This window comes from Chelmon rostratus, chromosome 24 (genome assembly GCF_017976325.1).
Source record: "Chelmon rostratus isolate fCheRos1 chromosome 24, fCheRos1.pri, whole genome shotgun sequence".
Taxonomy (NCBI): Eukaryota; Metazoa; Chordata; class Actinopteri; order Chaetodontiformes; family Chaetodontidae; genus Chelmon; species Chelmon rostratus.
The window spans coordinates 1,955,557-1,975,753 of record NC_055681.1 but is presented as its reverse complement, the minus strand read 5'-3'; the positions used below and the strand labels follow the sequence as shown (position 1 = coordinate 1,975,753).

The window sequence follows — 20,197 nt, the reverse complement described above, 5'->3', positions numbered from 1 at the left end:
CGCACCGTTATACGCTAACACGCTCGTCAGCTGGTGTTTTTCTGCTGTTGCAAGACAAATAATTAACTTCCATCTTGTATTTGATGTATAAAAAAACAGAAACTTCACCTCTGCTGCCTGCCAGAGGATGTCCACGTTCTTGTTTTTCCTTGCGTGGACGTTCTGCCCCAGAAACCTCAGCAGCTCAGGGAGACAAGTCTGAGAACGAGACCTGGGGAGGCCTGGGGGGTGCATGGGAAATGTAGGCGAGGGGGGAAAAAGAGAGGAAGAGGGGAAACGGATGGATGATGAAACAGGAAGAAGAAAAAGCAAAGAATACTGACGGTTGTGTGCGCTTACAGAAAGTGGTAGAAGATCAGATCCTTTGCTTGAGTGAAAGCCCAAGTACCACATGTAAAAATATTCCATTACAAGTAAAAGTCCTGCATTTATAGTACCTCTTTAGTAAAAGTACAAATATATTATCAGTTAAATGAACACTAAGTATCAAAAGCACTCAGTCGGTCTAAAATTGGCCCCTGTGGTTCCCAACCTCGGGTTCAAGCCCCTCCAAAGGGTCACATTTTTAATCTGAAGGCTCGTGAGATAATTAACGAGATGGGAAAGAAGAAAAACAGTTTTGATTAACAAACTTGTATTCATTTCAGCCTCTGAACTGAATCTCTTCTTTTTTTTTTTTGTTAAAAATTCTCCCTTCAGGCTTCATACACTTATTCTGCGAGAGGTTCAGAAGTGAAGCTAAAAAGGTTCAGTGTTGCATTTTAATAATAATAATAATAATACAATACTTCTTACCACTACTGTTTGCTTTTGATATTTTATTTTATTATTATGTATATAATTTTTTTACTGCTTGCTATTTCGATATTTTATTATATATAGTTTATTCTTACAGTCACGGTACACTTTATTTTCACTGCCATTTGCTTTTGATATTCTTTTTTGATACTCATTTGCATTTGATATTCCTTTTGTGCAATACTTTTTACTACTGTTTACTATTTGGCTATTTTATTATTTTTTTATGTATATAATCTTTTTACTGCTCGCTATTTTTATTATGTATAGTTTGTTCTTTATAGTCTTATTTTCACTTATTTCACTGTGTGTAATGCTGCTGCTGCACTGCAATTTCCCAGCTTGGGATAAATAAAGTCTATCTATCTATCTATCTATCTATCTATCTATCTATCTATCTATCTATCTATCTATCTATTTTATAAGCTGATCACGTTTTTTTATGTTAAATGAAATAAAAAGTACAATATTCCCTTCTGAAATGTGGAGTGGATCTATAAAAAAAGCATGAAATACTCTAGTAAAGTACCTCAAAATTATACACAGTCCCTGAGTTAATATACTTATTTAATTTCTACGGCTGGAGATATTTAACTTAGATTTTATTCTAAAGGCTCAGATTATGCTGCTGCTCTAACTGGAAGACGAACCCCCCCCTGCAGCACTTACAGTCCTCAGGCAGGACTTCTTTGAACTGTTCGTAGTATGAGTTTAGCCTGGAAAGACTCTCCAGGTTAATGACCTCCTGCAGGGACGTGTCTCCAAACCTGAAGACAGAACACAGAGAAACACGTTTGTCGTGTTTTATTTGTATCCAGACAACAAAACTTCAGTCTTCCCTTCTTCTCCCACTCGCTCACTTCTCAGCCAGCGTCTGCTGCTCGTTGATGCCGACGTTGAAGTGCACCGGCTGGACCCTCAGCAGCATGCCGCTCTGGATCTCCCGCGGCAACGCGTCGAACATGGTTCCCGGCAGCGGGATGCGGACGTTGAAGCCGTCGCGGTTCCCCGTGATGATGGGCAGCATGTCGGGGGCGGAGCTGCCGGTGGCCTGGGTGACCTTAAAGTAACGGAGAGTGTTTTTTCTTTTAAATAATATTATAATTTTTAATTATTCCTCATGAAGTTTTGCTGCAACACGTTCAGCAGCTTTAATCTTTGAATAACAATTTAAAGCTGCATCTTTTCCTTCATCATTTTACATGTAATCTGACAAAACACTGTCACTCTCCGTCTTTCCTGTTTATTTAATTGGAACATACAGAAAACCATTTCTGTATATTTCTGTATATGTCATATTATTAATTATTAGTCTGCTGATTATTGTGAAACAATTGTGAAAATTGCTTGTTTTATTCAACCTATAGTCCAAAACTCAAGAAATTCAGGTTGCCATGATGTGTCGCAAAGACAGCTTTAAATATTTACAACTGATGAGCTGCAACCGGAAACAATTAATTCTTACTCCTGCTGCAGCAGCAGTGTCCTCCTGAGGATCATTCAGAGTTCCTACCTTGAAGGTGACATTGCGGAGATCCATGATGCCGACACTCATGTCCTCCAACATGGCCAACTCCTCCCCTGGGATCACACACACAGTTATCAGTGATAATGTGGAACTGTTCGGGGGTCTGACAGCGAACGCATCGTGTCTTTGAGTGTCTGTACCGTAGGTGCTGAGCAGGGACTCAAACTGAGCCAGCAGGCCGATGGTGTAGAGCTGTCGGAGGAAGCCGTTGTCACGGAGACAATTCCTCAGTTTGATAATGAAGCCACAGATGAGAGCGGTGAGCTGCAACACACACACACACACACACACACACACACACACACACTAACATCAGTTCCTCTGCAGCTGTTTACAGTCTGAGTGTCTCAGCATCAGTTACAGCTGATTCATGCATCAATCTTGTACGAGTATCACAGTTAGAGGACAGTTTTAATACTTCATTGTACTGGCAGAAAATCTAATAACGCAACTAAAGCTTCCTTTTTTAAGGGTTTAGAAGTCACACAGTTTAACACAAGCGACATTTGTTCAATCAGATGTTGCTTTCAGTTATTTTACCCTCCTTTGATGACAATGACTGTGCAGTAAAATGATCTGTCAGCTGGAGGACTGCACTGGGATCGGGATCACGTGGAGCTGAACGCAAATCTCGCGGGAGCTGTCGGTTTAAATTTTGCTGCCGGCGGTCAAAAAATAGACCATCAGGATGAAAGTCCTGCATTTATAATCCCGCTTAAATAAAAGTACAGAACTTTCTCCCATGTGCTGAAATTCAAAACTTAAAAAGTCAGATCATAATAAAGATAAATGCATGTTCATTAATCTCCTGATTATTTCCTTAATTAACGATTTGGTGGATAAAATGTGACAAAATAGTGGAAAATGCTGTTTATTTAAGCCCAAAGTGAGCAAACAAAATATTCAGTTTATTGTCACATAAATCAAATAAAAATCAGCAAATCCTCACATCTCACCAGCTGGATGTGGAGAGTATTTGACATTCATGCTTAAAGTTAATCAGCAATGATTGCTCGACTTGGTTTGAGTGCAGTGTTTTTATCTTCTGTCTTTTCATGCTTTCACCCTCACTGTACACGTTACTCATAAATATCTGGCTCAGACTTCGCCGTTTAACTCGAGCTGATCAAACTCGTGACCAGACTCACTGCTGCTGTGCAACTGAGGCTGCAGAGATCAGACGTTTAATCTCCAGCGAACCTGCCGAGTAAATATAACCGTTACTGTAACTGAGCCAAAACCACAAAAACAAGAGGCTGCAAAAAGAAAAGACTACCTCTGGGCCGCAGCCTCTTTTTAACTTCGATCTGAAACGTCTCTCAGGTTTGTGCCGACAACACGGGAGAGTAGGAGTGAAGAAATCCCTTCTCTTCCTGTCTCACTCTATTCTTTCATCCTGCTGTCTTTCCTCTCTCTCTGTTTAATACTCATATAAACACTGGACCGGACCTTTGCACCCTCTGCTCTCGTAATTTTTGCAGATTTATGAACTGATTCCCTCGTTGTGAGTCATTCTAGGATAAACGCATTAGCTGAAAGCCGGTGTGCACGTATGTAAATGCTGATGTGAGTGTGTGTGGGCGAGGCGTGTTCGTGTCTGCTCTGACCGTCTGGCAGAAGACGACGTCGCGGCGGTACTGCAGCGTCAGGTCCATGGCTATCGTCGGGGCGCTGTCTTGCATCAGCAGGAAGACCATAGACTTTTTGGCCGTGTCGCTCATCATGGCGACGCACTCTGTGAGCGTGGTGAGGAGAGGGTACAACGCCTCGCTCCACTCGCCTGGGAAACACACACACAGACACCAGCAGTGCAGCTGTCGACTGATGGATGCATTAAACAAGCACACAGTGTAACCACACACAACGCACTCCAACGTTACCTCAGCTACTGTCATATTTAGCATGAATGATGCCATATTAAGTTAAATTTGAACTTTTAAGACAGAAAACAGATGGAGGGAGACAACAGGGAAAGCAAAAGCGTGGTCCACTGGGTGAAGCTGCAGGACAAGACGCGCCTGGATTCGCTTTTATTTTGGTTTTAATTTCATCCTTTAATTTCCCTGCCGGACTTTTTCCACAAATGCAACAAGCTACCACCCTCAAAAAGAAAAAGACTAAATGAAGCCTGAAAGATTCTCTCGGGGGGAAATCCTGGTGAAGCCGATTGAAAGCAAAAATCTGTAAATTCGAAGAGGAATTTGAGATCAACTTTTAGGATTTGATTTCACTTAAACATCGCGGTCACAGTTTGCCGTGTGCCATTTTAACATCTGGTGGGGGGTTCCCCCCCACTGATTAAACAGAATGTTGTGGAAAGTTTACTGAACATATGGTGGAAATGCAGATGTTACATCATGAGCCTGGTGGTCATACAGAATTAACTGAGCTGTGGTGTGAATCTCCCAGGACACCCGGGCTTGAATTCCTCTTTAGAATAATGTGAATTATGTGTGTTCAAGCTAAAAGTAAGTGTTAATCTGCTCTTTCTTAAAGAAAAACAGCATAATTTACAGCGATCAAACCTAATATAATAGACACATATGTACAGAGACCAATTAAAGTTGAAGGAAACTGACTTTTCTGAAAAAGGTTTAATCTCTAATCAAAAATTTACTGTGAACCAGAGTCCTGGAGAGGTGGGGACAGAGGCAGAGAAGCATGGGTGGGACAGCAGCTCTTACCTGGGTACGCCTCCTCAGCACTGGGGCTTCCATCTGGAAGAGGGGATGGAGGTGCAACATGCATGATTAGCGGGCGCTGTAAGCCACACAGGGCAGCAGAGACACACGTAGAAAACACTACAGACCAGGGTCAAAGGTCAATCCAAAGAGATGCTCTTCTGTCATCACTTTTTCTGCTCTGCAACACAAAGCTAACTGGCATGCTAACTAACCTGCGCTAACAAAAGGGATAAAAAAAGTCTGAACCTGAAATGCAAAATGTGCTTTAACGACACTTTAAATCTTTCTGAACTGCGTCTGCTGCGTGCACCATTTTAAAAGTAAAAAGTTTGGAAAGACATGTGACCCTGGTTCAGTCCGACACGTAGAGGAAGCAACAAAACTTCAGATCCGACCGCTGGTTGAAGGGCCGGCTGCGTTCAGCCATGAAGCAGCGACAGCAACCCCAGCAAAGCTGCAGAGTAAAAAGGGCTAATTTTCTGCTTGTGGCTGCAGTAATGCTGCAACGTTGTGGACAAAAAGACAACAAGAAAGACTGCACACAAAACAACGCTTCACATTAGACAGTTCATCTCACAATAGGCATAGATGAGTCACTTTAAAAATCGTCTTAAACACGAGCTGAAAGCTGTAACTCGAGCATCCCGAGCTAAATAAAATGATGCGCTTCAAAGAAAACTGACCTGGAAACAGGAGCGGTTACAAAAGCAAAAAGAAAAGTATTAAATCAAATAAACCTTGTTCAGGGCTGGGAGGGCGTGCAGAGTACAAGGCAGGCGGAGAGGAAGAGGACGGTGGTGGTGGTGACGATGACGGTGGTGGAGGTGATGATGATGATGGTAATGATGGAGCATCCTGTGATACACTTCCTGGGTTGATCCAGAAAGCTCGTCTTTTTTCATCACCTTTTCACAGCCATACACAGTGTTAACTGATTAATTACATTTCACTCACTGCATTTGTTTTTGATGCTATTTTTTGCACATCTGTGAAAAATGATTTTAAAAGTCGGCTCTGTTTCCCTTTTTAGTCATGAACTTCAACAAAAGGAGCAAAAATAATAAAAATAAATTAAAACTATGGAGCAAACAAAGTGCGAATGTAAGACTCATGTCTGTTTGTTTGTATGTTGTAAAATGTGACCGTGCACTGTGATTCCAGACTCCAGAGAACATGAAAACGTAAACATGAAACCTGTATTTAACGTGACTGTTAATTGTCAGATTAAATACCGGTGAAGTAAAAGGCAATCCAAGTAAAGAAAACAAAAGATTGTTACATGACATCTCTGCCTAAACATGAATTATTTCTCACATTTCTGCACTAAATATAAAAAAAGCAGACACAGAAAGGTCAATGCTGTGTGCGTGTTACCTTTCTTCGTGGCGCCGCCCTGCAGGTCAATCTGGGTACTGTCCTGACTGCTGTCGCTGGGTCTCCTCTCCTTCTGAAGCAGCTTGTCAACACGCTGGATGATGCACTCCAGAGACTTATCCACATTCAGCCAAACCTTCTCCTGAAAGGACACAAGCCAAGAGACTCAGTTTGTCAGCGCTATGGACCAAAGGCCAAAGGACGAACAGAGAGACGACAGCAGAGAAAAGTACCACGTTTGACAAAAAGAAACAAAAATACGCATCTCGCTTAAGTGACTTGCTAAATGACTAGATGACTATGCGGTAGCAGCAGTTATATGGATGTCATCCTATATCCTGCTATTTTGAACTTGAAACTGCGCGGTTTATGTCTAAATGGGAGCCAACGTTAGCATCACCAGAATGTCGCTAAATCTGAGATCTAAAAGGAACCGTTTCCGTTTAATTCTTAACAAATGAACTCACCCACTCCTCTTCATGCCAGTCTACATGCAGCGATGATCGGCTGTTACGACCGCTCCACTTGGCCAGCAGCGTGTCCTGGTCGTTACGGAGGACTACTTGTTCCGAGTCGGCGGAGGGAGACGCTTTGGAGGCGATGTACTCGGGCCGTGCTGCGTTCAGGGCCTGAATGGCTGAAGCCAGCAGCTTACAGTCGCATACTGTCACCAACTGACGAGTCTGAGAGGGAGAGTAGAAGGTATCCTTTCATTTTTATGCATCTGATGAGCAATCTAAAACAACACTACCAAAGAGAAGTCCTTGTGAATAATACATGCATAAAAGTGATGTACCTTATCAGCCAGAATAGCGAGTGTCCTCTCCAGTCCGCTGGCCGACCGGTCCTTGGCGGCTCGGGAAAGCCTCTCGGCGTAGTAGCTGACCTGAGTCTTCAGCGTGTTGATGTGGGCGATGATCTCTTTGGCTCGGACGATGTCCTGGGGTATGTAGACGATGGACTGCGAGCTGGACAGGGCGCTGCTGCAGAGAGCAAACATGTCTGTATCTGAGCGTATGCTGATGACACTCTCTTAAATTCTCAAAATGTGAAACGTTGACTGTTGAGTCTTGGAGCCTCGATTTCAGGTCTGATCCAAAATTTACATGTGCATTGAGGGAAAGAAATCTTTCTTGCTTTTTAAAAGTCTATTTTGTTAATAACATATCATTTGCATGCACATGCCTGCTCTTAACAGTTGTAATTAGCGACTTAGCGAGGAAAACGCTACATATAAACACAAAGACAACATGAGTTCAATAAACAGGGCTGGGGGGTGATACCGTTCACTTTGAAATTCAGATAGATCTTGATGAAATTTAATGAATTTAATGCATTCTTGTCAATGCTTTAATTTCAGATTTACATGTTTTCCAAGCGTGTTTTTACGAGACAGCGGCGACGACTGAATCGACAAAATGAACAGTACTTCGACAAAATTGGTGGACTGTGTTAGAAAATACCTGCGTTTCACACAAAAGTGTGTTTTGTTGAGGACAACATTCATTTTAGCTACTTTTAAACACAACACTGTACATACAAAATGTTATTATTTGCTGACGCCAGCTACGTGATGTCTTACGAGGACAAGTGTTTGCATATCACATTCATTCACCCTGAGCCTACTCACCAGTTCATCCACAACGATTGAAAACCTTTAAGCCTGACTGACAACTCGTGGACAGTGAAAGTATGTTTTTGTGGTGGCGCAAAGCAGTGAGAGGCGAACAGTGTACGAACAAATGAAAACAAGCAAAGCAGTGCAACAACTCACCATCCCTCCTCATAAACGCTGATCAAAAAACAACACAAACAAAATTAAGAGGCAGCCACAGAACTGAACTGCAGAATTAATGCAACAGTTGAAGAAACAATGCATTCATTTTTTTTTTTTTTGTTGTATGTAAAAATGACTTCAGGGAAGCCAAATCAAAAGAGAGTCATCTTTCACACAAAATAATTTCATATGGATCAAATCTGTTTTAACAGTTTGAAATGATAAAGTAATGAATAAAGCAACAAGACAGGGCAGATATCACTGCGATCGAGGGAAAAAACATGCAAAAGTGGGTTTGTCTTTCTTTTATTTTCCTGTTAAAGGATAACTTTCATTTTTACAACCTGGACCTTATTTGTAGCATTAAATACGACCATTTACTCACCCAGACAACTTTGGTGGCATTTGGAGTCGTTTTGAAGAAATTAGCCCCAGAGGAGCGGCGCGTATATCCGTATAATGCGAGTACTCGGGGCATCCATGCGCAGCCTCTATATAACGCATAATCTGCGGCGAAACTCGTTCATATTCCAATATTTCGTTATGATATGCTGGTGCTATTCCCCTCTGAGCCGGCCGTCGGCTAGTTTAGCTGTAGTTTGGCACAGCTATGGTTCGTTATTGCGTATTCGTAGCCGACCGCCGCAGAGTCAGCCGTGTCGTGGCCGGCTGCTCGCAGCGCGTGGCGTTCGGTAATGACATCATCCACGTCAGAGGTGGTTGCTTAGAGACGCCGGATGTTGATAACATGCCACCACGGGCTCAGAGGGGAATAGCACCAGCATATCATAACAAAATATTGGAACATGAACGAGTTTCGCAGCAGATTATGCGTTATATAGAGGCTGCGCATGGATGCCCCGAGTACTCGCATTATACGGATATACGCGCCGCTCCTCTGGGGCTAATTTCTTCAAAACGACTCCAAATGCCACCAAAGTTGTCTGGGTGAGTAAATGGTCGTATTTAATGCTACAAATAAGGTCCAGGTTGTAAAAAACCAAAGTTATCCTTTAAAGGGTCATTTTTCACAACTTACTGTTTCTTTGCATCCTCAAACTTCTGGATGAGTTTCCTCAAGCCGCTGTTTTTAAAACCTTGGCAGTGAGCCGCCGGCGCTCCGATCGTTACCACGTCATACGTGTGTTCTGGAGACACGGAGAACCAGAGGCGTGTTGAATGAATCATTAACAGAAATGACCAGAGCCACGGGTATGATGTGTGTTCTTATGGCTCACCGAAGCCCAGCTCATCCTGCACCCTCATCCTCTGAACGTGTAGGTTGGTTGGCATGAACTCAAGCTTCCTCTCTGCCTTCAGGTTGCTGGCTTTGAACGATGGACCTGACGTGGAGGGGGCAGAGAGCGAGAGAGGAACGGGGGGGAATAACTGCATGTGACAAACAGAGCAGGAAACCTTTGTCGCAGCTGCGTGTGATCCACTGCGGACACTAACCTCTGTAATCGTTGAGGTCTGACAGTGTTTCCTGGTATGTGAGTATTATGGTCTGGTACTGCGAGACAATCTGTCGCCGCAGATTCTCCCAGCAGGGGGATAACTCTCCCAGCTCCTCCAGCTCACAAACCCTGGAGGCAGACAAATGGTTGTTATGGAAAAACAGGGATTAGGCATTAAAAAGCGGAATAAATAAAGCTCATATGTTGTTGCTGCAACATTTATACACGTCTCTGAAGATGCACTACTTGTAATCAGAGCTGCAACAATTAATCGATCAATTGATAAGGAAAGGCAACTTAAAAAACGGGCACACACACTCTGCCACATCCTTATTCTGCTGCAACAAAGGTCAGTGTTAGAAATGTGCATGTGTGCTTGTACCTGGCTGCGTCCTCCTCCAGCAGCAGCTTGACAAACTGTCGGGGAATGTTCAGCGACAGGACGCTCTCAGCCATTTGCTCCAGCACCCGCAGGTGGTTCCCATCAGTGGTGGGGAAGCGGTACATCCTGGACATCGTGCCTCCAAACACTGAAGCCGCAGGAAATTCAGTCAGCTGATTGTAGAAATCAGGCTGATCTGACCTTTGCATTAACTTGAGTTTTAAATGATCTGTTTCCGAGTTAGTTTTTGTTTAGTTTTAGTCTGACCTGCATGAACTGATCGGACACTAACCAGAACAGTTGGTGATAAAATGATGACACAAAAAGAAAAAAGGAGCGAACAGGTTGTAACGTTAGAAAAAGACAAACGAAATACAACCAAAACACAGAATCATGCATGTAAGTAGTAAAACAATACAATTAAATGAGGAGGAGGATAGTGACACTGCAGTCTTCACTTGTATTTCCAGACGCTTACACAAAAGGAAGGATGCCACATCTATAAATCACATGCTCAAACATTACTGTAACCTCTCAAACGCTTCACTTTTGTGTTATTTTTGGATTGGTGATGGATCCCTCAGGTAAACAGATCCCTCCCACTTACTGGCTGACAATCAATATATTTCTGCTTCACAATAAGATCCACGGTCTGATTTATTGGCAAACATGGAGCCGGCCGGGCGAAAGAGGTGGAGGGTGGGAAGAAAAGAAACAACAGAGAGAGGTTTAAAGTGTTTAAAGGTCTAAAGCTTTTTTAAGCTTTTCAAGGTGCAATATTACAGCCCAGATTCTTCAGAAGAAAGATTTCGACCACATTTCCTGGTTTCTTCATGGCGTTTCATCCGCCAGCTGACCTCATGACTGCGAGCACATGACTGAATAATCTATTTAGCATCCATGTATATGTTGAGTTGAACTGTTTAACTGCTTAAACGTAATTCCAGGCCCAATATAAAGCAGCAGTAAGCAAGGCTGTGCACAATAATTCTGCAAATGGCTGAGCTGCAGCTTCATAATGGAAAATCTGAACCAAAACCTCATTAACTCTCCTCTGAATTTCATTCAAATGCTCTGTTTTTGTTGTTTTTAGGCTGCTTTGCAAACAGACATAGGCAAAAAAAGGACTCATTAACTCGGTGAAGGTCGTACCTGAACGCAGCAGGGTGTCTTTGCATAGCGAGGCGTACTTGATCCGGACTCCCATCGACTCGGTGAGGCTCTCGTCCACAGGCAGCATCGTCTACGGGACACACACATGCACGGACGTTACGCAGCGAGTTAACAGCCGCCTCCGACTGCCTGTCCACTCTTTTAGGCCTACACTCATCTGCAGCACGCTGACGGTGCTCCTACACAAAGACGAATCCGCGAAGACGGAGCGTTTGACTGCCCTGCGAGGCTGTGTGACATGTTTATTATGACACGAAGCAGCTGAAGTGAGTTTTGTTGAATTATAAAGCACTATACATAGACACGGACACACAGGAAGCCTCAGAGACACACACAAAGACATTTATCTGTCGCATCAGTGATGAGATGATGGCCATCGTCTGCTGGAAATATGACTCACTCACTAAAAATAAGAAAACAATCAAATTGTCAAACGACATTTCTGTTTGTTTCATGTCAACGTGAGGAAGGCTACATCTCTTCTTCCTCTTCAGTGGAAACAGTTGGTCTCCCATAAAGTTCTTTAACTCTTTTTTGAAAAAGGCAAAAACCACCTGGTACGTTAAAATAAACTGATGGAAAGCAGCTTAGAAACTACCTGCAGTGCTTGTTTCCTTTACTACCAATATGGAAAATATCAATACTCTTGATCTTTTGCACACAGGAAATGAAATTTTAAACCGAATGTTGCAGAGGACCTCGTCCCTCCCGGCGCCTCTTACCCGCCCGTTGATGCTGTCTGGCAGGCGGCCGACCGACATCCTCTGATCTGCTCTCTCCTCCATCTGCCAGGCAGCTATGGTGACGTTGCCCACCCGCTGGTTCTCCGCTGATCTGCCCATTAAAACAACATGCATGAATGATGAAAATGAATGCATTAGTGCTACAACTAAAAAACACTTCTATTATCTACTAAAAAGGCAGATACCACACTGACATGAAGCAGAAAAAGCACTAAAACTTATATTTAAGTGGCTGGAAGCTTTTGCCTCATACGTAATTAATTGAACAGCATTTTATTCCCATGAAAGGGCATCTGATGTCATTTCTGGGCTTGTGCGCAAAAAAGGAGAGTGCTTGTTTTAGAGCCGTCAGATACATGCTGTCACCACAACCAAAAATCAAGTTTTGCATCCTATTATTGTTGCAAACAGAGCGGTTTCTCTTTACAGCCAAGATATTTAAAGAAAAGGAAGGAAGGCAGAAAAGATTTCCTGCACTTCTACAGCTGTGTGTTGCACCTGTGGCTCACAAGTTTATATGGTACATACTGTTATTAACTAAAAAACATGCACCAATAATTAAAAATAATAAGCTTTACTTTTTTTAAATACAGCAGGAGGAAGCTGGAAGAGTGTGTGTGTGTGTGTGTGTGTGTGTGTGTGTGTGTGTGTGTGTTACCTCAGCTCCAGCTGTAATCTGTGGCTCCTCTCTTGCAACAACTCCTTCACAGGAAAAAGTGCTGAGCCCAACATATACATCTGAAGAGAGAGCAAGGCAATGTGAACGATGTGTTATTTCTTTATGTCTTCTTAACGGGCATAAACTCAAATCAGTGTTTGTCAGAGGCCTAAAAGCAGAACATGGAGCAACGCATCCTTTCCACTGGAAAGCAGCAAATCTGAGAGTCATCTGAAGTGAAAATCAGTGAAAATGAGCCCACAGGAGCTCGGGGTTTCCAGGGTTAAAGAGCTGGCCTGGACGTGGGTCGTACCGTGCCCTGCGAGCGGTCCTTCACGTCGTAGACGGCCAGTTTCACCTGCGTCTGCTGGTTGATGTTGGACTCCTGGAAGAAGGCGATGCTGCTGAGGAAGATGGGGTTACTGGTGCCCTGTGGACGGAGGCACAGTGAGAATAATCAGCTGATGAATGAATCATGAAAACAATTATTAGTCGCAGCACTATTCAGAATTACATGAAAATATGTGACATTATTGGGGCTACGGGCTCTAACTGCCATCTATGACTTGAAGGTGTTTGGTCTGAAGAGTCTGACCTCGATGACCTCAGTCTGGGCGTGTTTGGTCCAGAAGGCCTGCGGCGGTGTCGTGCAGCTCACTGCTACAAAGCTGTTGGGTTTTCGATCCAAAGCGGGAGTCAGCAGGTCTGTGCAGGCTGGATGACAAACACACATGAGCCAAGAGGCATCTGATCCTCTCACATCTGAATTCACAGCCATGTTCCACTTCATCGAATTTTATGACGCGCGTGTGTTATTTTTCACTTTCACAACGACAAACTGTCCAAATACGATTCTTCTGAAAGACAATTAAAGATGAACTGATACATTAATGAATGACTAATGAATTATTGATCACTCCAAGTCGCTCTGGATGGACTGCTCTGAATGCCAGTGTTACTCACCCACGCTGAACTCGAGCACAGGCTCATCTGGGTCCTGACTGTTTCCTGGAAACAAGCAATGAGTTGCATAAAACAACTGCAGCACATCAACAATTTCCACTTCCAAACTGCATGAGCATTTACATTTTATGCTGTTTTCATACTTCATCTCAAGGTAAATATTGTACTTTTATTTGTTTACTTGATTATTTGTTTGATTTGTTGCTAAACGTGGCCTCTTCTGCCCATCATAAGCTAACGAGCTTCCTGGCGGCTGCAGCTAGCAGTGGTGATGATGCCAAGTGAAACTCCATCAAAAAAGATTAAAAACAGCCTCCTGCAGCACGATCGAGTCACGACAAGCTCACTTAAAGTTTTACTGAATTCAATGCTTTTTAAGAGTCTGCAGATCCTCCAGTCTGCCAATCAGGTGCTGCAAGGCTTCATACTGATGATCACGACCAGACCATCATGATGAGAAGCTGAAAGGTGCAGCGATCTGTGGCTGTAGCTACTAGCTGCCATTAGCTCAGCTAGCCGTGCAGCTAGTGGCCCCATTAGTTTAGCTCATTTTGGAACGTTTTAAACTAAAATTCTTCCATATTGCAGCTTTCAGCCAACTGTAATCTCCTCTGATTCTCAGCGTGAGATGCTGACAGATGACGAGAAGCCCTCAGGCCTCATTATGATCTGCTTCAGGGCAACCGTGGCTGAAGAGGCTATTGGCTCCCACACAGGTTTAACACACTGCCAGCAGAGTGTGTGTCAGCGAGCACTTCTAATTTTAGTGGTGCTGCAAGTGGCTAACGTTAACGGCAGGCTGTGTTTACACCGGGCATCTACTGCATGAGTTAAATACTGAATTAAAATTAAATTGTGCATCACCATCAGTGTAATACCATGTTTTTATGTCCTGTAATGAAGTATTCAAATGGTCATTCTGCAGAGTATCAGCGTCCCCTCACCTGCGAGAGCCAAGCCGATCATCTCGTTGGACAGCTCGAATGTGTTGGCCCGGTACACCGACCACGGCCTCTGGACCCGGGAGCCGCGCTCTCTGCCTCCCGCCATGCCTGTCCGGGACGAGCGGGCGACGGCAGGAGGCCTGAACACACACCCTCACGCACGCGGTCACACACTCCCATGTGATGAGCGCCTCCTTCTGCGAGGATCCACGGCTGCTCCTGCAAAGCGGTTCACCTCTCTAAATGCAAAGAGAGAAGAAGAGAGGGAGGACAGGGGTTCAGATGGTTTAATCAAGCCAACATGTACTCAATCCCATCCCTATTTTGGAATTAAACAATAAAAACAGAGGTAACACATCAGGATATTATAGAGCCTGATCAATAGGTGTTCAACAGGTGATGCACAAAGAAATTGCAAAGCAGAAAATTGCAGCAATTCAAGTCAAGTTTGCTTATTTTACATGTTGATCGTGTTTATCATGTTCATCATGATCTGCCATCAACAGCAGCAAAAAGGGAGGATAAAGTATCAGCTGCAACTTGCAAGGTCAAATCATCCAATCTATATTCACATTTCCCACCTACACAGTCAGCAGCGTATGCTCTGCTCCTGATTTTATCTCTTATTTTGTATTTCTGTGCTCATATTCCACTTAAACCTCTAATCATGTTCAATAAAAGACAAGTGGGTCTGTATTCTGCACCAAACAGGCATGTTCCCTTCCTATAATCTGTGGGCTGCAGCATCTCTGTAGCACCACAATGCTTTGGATATTGGACTTGGCCATATTATGATTTTGCATTTCATATGTTAATTTTCATTTTTCTGTTGTTCTGTTGTGTTCATTCACGCTGCAAAATGCTTTGAATACAGCATGTGAGCAAATATGAGACTTGCAACTGATAAATATGTTTTAAAAACACTCAGAAAGCAGCTTTAGCTCACAGCTGGCTGGAGGAGCAGAGGGGCAAACATACAGCACATCTCTGGTGACATACACTTTATTTATAGACAGGACAAGACGGAGCACGTGTCTGTTAACATGCGACTGAGCATCGTCCGTCAGCCTCCTGCATCCCTCTCAGCATCAGCACGTGTGCTTCGGCCTGCGCCTGCACATGTCGTGTTACATCTGTACGTATGTACAGTCCAGGATGTGTCTGCGTATGAGGAAGAGACTTCGGCTGTGTGTTCATTTGCATCTGTGCGTGTCAGCCCACTTCAATTTGTACGAATTTGCATTTTCTGCTCGCTAGAAGAGAAAGTACCATCATGCGTTGATGTTGCTAAGAGACTGTAGGCGTTTCCTTACGTCCTCCACATTTTTTACTTCTTTTTCTCTATGTCCATTATCTCCTTTCAAATGTCTCTTCTACATCCGCCTGCCCCTCAAATCTATCATGTTTTTGCTCTATTTCCTCCCAATTTTCTCTCCTTTGGGACCTTTTTCCCTGAAGGTTTGAGCCTGTGGATGAGAAACTGTCCCACTCTTTGCCGTCTCTCCTGCTTTCGTTCCCTCTGTCCCATTTTGCGTAAGAGCAATTAGCCTATTTGCAGCAAAGCAGCAAACGCAAGGGACAGTAGCTGTCTCACGTGGAGAGGCACCGTGGTCTAGTTAGACAAAACACAGATGGAGACGATTCAGTGTTTCTCTGATGAGGGTGAAACATACTTTTCTCCAGACTGAGCTCCGGTAAAAACTGGACTCTAAATGATACATCTTTTACAAACAGAGTGATCTCATTTTAATTGTGGTTCTGGGTTAATAGTTGGCGGCCTACTTCCTGATATGTGGTTCACTGGCTGTGCCTGATCTGGCCCACTTTGGTCAGCTCGGATAAATGTGCCCTACATCTGGAGCAGGACTTGATGAAGGAGAATCCACCTGCTTTACATATAAATTTGAATATCTCTGTGTGCAGAATCTGATGCTTTAAAGTTCTTGTTCCTGCAGGTCTACATTTGCCTGTTGCCTTTATGTCCAAGCGGGAAACTCATTCCAGCTCAGGACCCTCAAGAGTTAAGGCCCTCTGCATAAAAATGCATTTTTTCAGACAAGGTTAAGCAGTTTAAGTGGTAGAGAGACTAAATATCATTGACTGCAAGAACAGAAGAACATATCTGGCGCCCCAACAAGCTGAGCAATAACTTAATAGCAGCTTAATAACTGGAATTTCTTGAGCAGGCAACATACCTGCCATATCTCTGCAGGGAGCATCGGGTTGTTTGTGCAGTTATTTAACATTCATGTAACTACCTGAGCCCTGACAGCGGGGTTTGAGGCAAAGACAAGCGGACCCACACTCTTCTGTGATTACATGGAAGTGGCCTCAGTCGTCAGCCTGCAGGGCTCTTCACTTTGCTGCCTGATGAGCACAGACGCCAGCAGGTAAACAGAAAAGAGTTGTGGCTGGAAAAAAGGGCTTTAAGTTTAAGATTTGAAAGGGGTGAAAGGGAGGTTAACAGTATGTCTTCACTGCTGTCACACAGCTATCAGACATCTTAAACCTTTCCTTCAACACTCAGGATATAACTCTAATCTCTTTCTGGCTCTCGAGCCTTAATGTGCACTGACGAGACAAACAACCAGCGCTCAGGTTACGTGTCTGTTCACGTCGAGCGTCTACAAAACCTACAGCGGCGCGTCTGGCTGCAGCTCCGTCTCTCTACACATTTATGAATCACATGACGTGTGGACACACACACACACACACACTCCACATCAAACACAGCAGCTCTCAGTCATCGCGGCTCAGCTTCCTCTCATGCTGATGAGCAGTAAGTTCCTGTAAAAAGACGACAACTCTTCAGGCCGAAACACGCAGTCGGCAGAGAAGATGCTCCTGCAGCTAAATGTCACAGGTTCAAACCCTCACTTGTTGCCCTTTTAAAGCGGACTTGGTCTCCCATGCTGAGTGTCCAACATGGCAGCATTAGCTCCTGAAGGCAAGGTCGCAATCTGTTTTAAAACTTTTCATCTGCACAGGTTAAAAACGGCACAGGTGACCTCTGACCTTCACAATAAAAGTGGCTGGCCCTTGGAGAAGTTTCAGAGGCCCTGCACTCCCCAACAGTTCATCACATTTGGTTATATCGTTATTCATGTTGATGGGAATTATAAGAGCACCTGCAGCTAAAATAAGTCTATTTCATGCAGCATGGCAGAATATTTTCTGTACATCAGCCGGTACTGTGAGCCAATAAAATGCATATTTTGGAAGTCTTGCATCAACTCTTGAACCACGTGCAGGCTGTTGCAGTCAATGCATGTGTAATAACTTTGGTGATCCCTTAACCAGAAGGTGGTTAGATCATTTTTAACAGGGTGGATGGCCCAGTAAGTTAATCCACCTGCCCCACACCAAAAAAACAAAGGGAAAAAAGTACAATAACAAAAACGTCTGCTACATCAGCACCAAGGACAGCACCATGGATTCATCAATACACAGTTAAAGTCAGATAAAGGATGAGTGAGTCACATATTCAACACACTTCCTCTGCCACTCGCCGATGAAAAGGTGGGATGGCGAGTTAACACGGAGGATGATACCCCCCTCAAACCCCTATTAATGTTAACATATGACCCCTGTGGGAAACCATGGCACCAGGCTGATATGGAAAAATCCGATCATTTTTCCTTTGCAAGGTGCAAAACACACAACATGCCAGTAACTTTGCTGCTGTGTTCTGGTAGCTTTTCGAATTGCACATCACTGAAGTAATGACCAGAGTTGATGCATCTCTGGTTTTTGTTCCCAAACCTGGAAGGAAATTTCCAGCCTGTCAGCCAACTTGACTCATATTTTCCACTCCCAAAGCCAAAAAGGCACTATGGTTCGACTGCTTTCCAACTTTCCTGATCAAAAATGGGTTACTGCACATTATCCATTTCCAAATCCCCTGCTTTGTTTCACTGACATCAACTTTATTTCAAGTTACTGGTCTGAGTCTTGTCAGTCAAACTTTTCAGTCCCCAGCCAACACATTCTCCACACACAATGCAACAAAGGAGGAATTATGGTCTACATCTGATTTGTGCAATATGTAATATCATAGAAAAATTATTTAACACCTCAAATCAATGAATTTGGCACATTTGGGAAATTACCAACTTGCCAAAACAGTCCAGAGGTGCTAAAAACAAATCAGTATCCTCTGTGAATCCATGGCTGCACAGAAACTTCACTGAGGGGGGAAAAGCTGCCATATAAGGGAGCTCCAAATATAGCCTGACTGAGTGTTAGTGTAGGTTTGTGAGTCACATGAACTGGGGCACACACACACACACACACACACACATACACTCTGTATGGGTAAATCCGGGCCACAGCTCCTGACACACAAAACCCCAATCCAGGATTCACAAAGTAGATTTTGGCTCATTATCGGTACAAATGCACCTAAAGATCCATCAAGAAAAGCAATTAGGGGAAGTTTTTAAGCGAGATTTATTCCAAAATGCCACAACAAAAATCCCTCTGATGCTTCAAATAAAGACCTCAACTTCTGATCTGTTTATTGCTTCTCTAATATGGATAACTGCATTAATAACAGGGGTCACATTGTGCACACTTCTTCTTATTTCACCTATTAGAGCGAACATACAAATCCATTCATTCAAAAGCAGCTCAAATCTGCAGCATGTTGTGAAACCAGACATTTAAAGACGAGCAGCCGTGATCAGCGCGCGTAGGAAACATGTTGTTTGTGCTTGGCAACGCAAAAGAAGGTCTTAACCTCTTAACATGCATTACAGTTGCCGTTAATCTTCTCTGCTCAAACATAACATATATGTTTGAATGTATGTGGGTGTGTTTGAAGCTTGAGTCTTAGTTTGAAGACAGACCGAGAGAAAGAGAGGCAGAGTGCGTGCGACTGAGAGTCCAGCTGACCATACATGGAGAAACCTCATTTTACAGCTTCCTCTTTGCCAAGAGGCCTTTTCGCACACCGAGACAAGGCATCACACCACACATTTTTCTGTGCGAATGTGTGTGTCGGGTCACGTCTCCTCTCAGACGGGGCAACACGTTCTTCTAAATTTGGTCCTCCCTTGACGCTTTTCGCACAAATATCCCACAGCAGAAGGACGACCCCGAAAGAAAATAAACACAACATCGCATAAGTTCATTCATCAAGCGAGGATGCAGCAGATGGCGACTGACTAAAGCTGAAATATTAGATTAAATGGGGCAATTTGAAGCACATACTTGATATTTAAAAAAGACCGTTTGCTTCTAAATACTCGATTTGTTGACGGGTATGATATCGAACATTCAAATTACATTTGCTCTTCACACACAAGCCACTGAGACTGCAGAGAGATGTTCAACTCATCACTTCAATGAACTGCTAGAGGCTGTGATGATTAACCTCTTGATTATTCGATCAATTGCTCAGTGTATTAAACATCATGAAACAGTGAAAAATGCGCAATGTAATGCTGGGGGGTGGGACTATAATTTAAGTTGCAACCACACCAAATAGCAGATATTAGCACTTCACCTGTGCTTATTTCACATCCACTTCAACTAATGGCAGTTTAAGGAGGGCCTGCAGGAGTTAGAGAAGCTAATAGGCTAAAGCTAAACTTTTCAAATGGCTTTATAGTCTGTTTGCCTTCACTCTCTATATAATATTTTGGTCCTGAATGACCATCAAAAGGAAGCGAGGATCCACCTCAGGAGTAGAAATCTGAGTTTTTCTCATGTGATT

The 20,197-nt window shown here is 43.5% G+C and overlaps 1 protein-coding gene across 5 annotated transcripts in view; it reads right to left on the bottom strand.

Moving 5' to 3' along the window:
* LOC121627580 (inositol polyphosphate-4-phosphatase type I A-like) overlaps nt 1-20,197 on the bottom strand; it is a 40,134-nt gene that overhangs the window by 9,878 nt on the left and 10,059 nt on the right. For 2 of the 5 annotated variants that reach the window (XM_041966530.1, XM_041966534.1), the window contains exons 3-25: nt 14,482-14,720; nt 13,538-13,582; nt 13,170-13,288; nt 12,888-13,004; nt 12,575-12,654; nt 11,896-12,007; nt 11,153-11,243; nt 10,001-10,148; nt 9,617-9,747; nt 9,400-9,504; nt 9,201-9,309; nt 8,159-8,176; nt 7,181-7,367; nt 6,852-7,067; nt 6,385-6,526; nt 5,748-5,915; nt 5,011-5,043; nt 3,934-4,106; nt 2,467-2,590; nt 2,312-2,379; nt 1,659-1,858; nt 1,468-1,565; nt 109-221 (exon numbers count right to left, since the gene is read on the bottom strand). In XM_041966530.1, the coding sequence (XP_041822464.1) occupies nt 109-221; nt 1,468-1,565; nt 1,659-1,858; nt 2,312-2,379; nt 2,467-2,590; nt 3,934-4,106; nt 5,011-5,043; nt 5,748-5,915; nt 6,385-6,526; nt 6,852-7,067; nt 7,181-7,367; nt 8,159-8,176; nt 9,201-9,309; nt 9,400-9,504; nt 9,617-9,747; nt 10,001-10,148; nt 11,153-11,243; nt 11,896-12,007; nt 12,575-12,654; nt 12,888-13,004; nt 13,170-13,288; nt 13,538-13,582; nt 14,482-14,587 (2,703 nt within the window). In that variant the 5' untranslated portion in view covers nt 14,588-14,720. The remainder of the gene's footprint in view (nt 1-108; nt 222-1,467; nt 1,566-1,658; nt 1,859-2,311; nt 2,380-2,466; nt 2,591-3,933; nt 4,107-5,010; nt 5,044-5,747; nt 5,916-6,384; nt 6,527-6,851; nt 7,068-7,180; nt 7,368-8,158; nt 8,177-9,200; nt 9,310-9,399; nt 9,505-9,616; nt 9,748-10,000; nt 10,149-11,152; nt 11,244-11,895; nt 12,008-12,574; nt 12,655-12,887; nt 13,005-13,169; nt 13,289-13,537; nt 13,583-14,481; nt 14,721-20,197) is intronic. The other 3 variants (XM_041966533.1, XM_041966531.1, XM_041966532.1) reach the window with 3 other exon arrangements.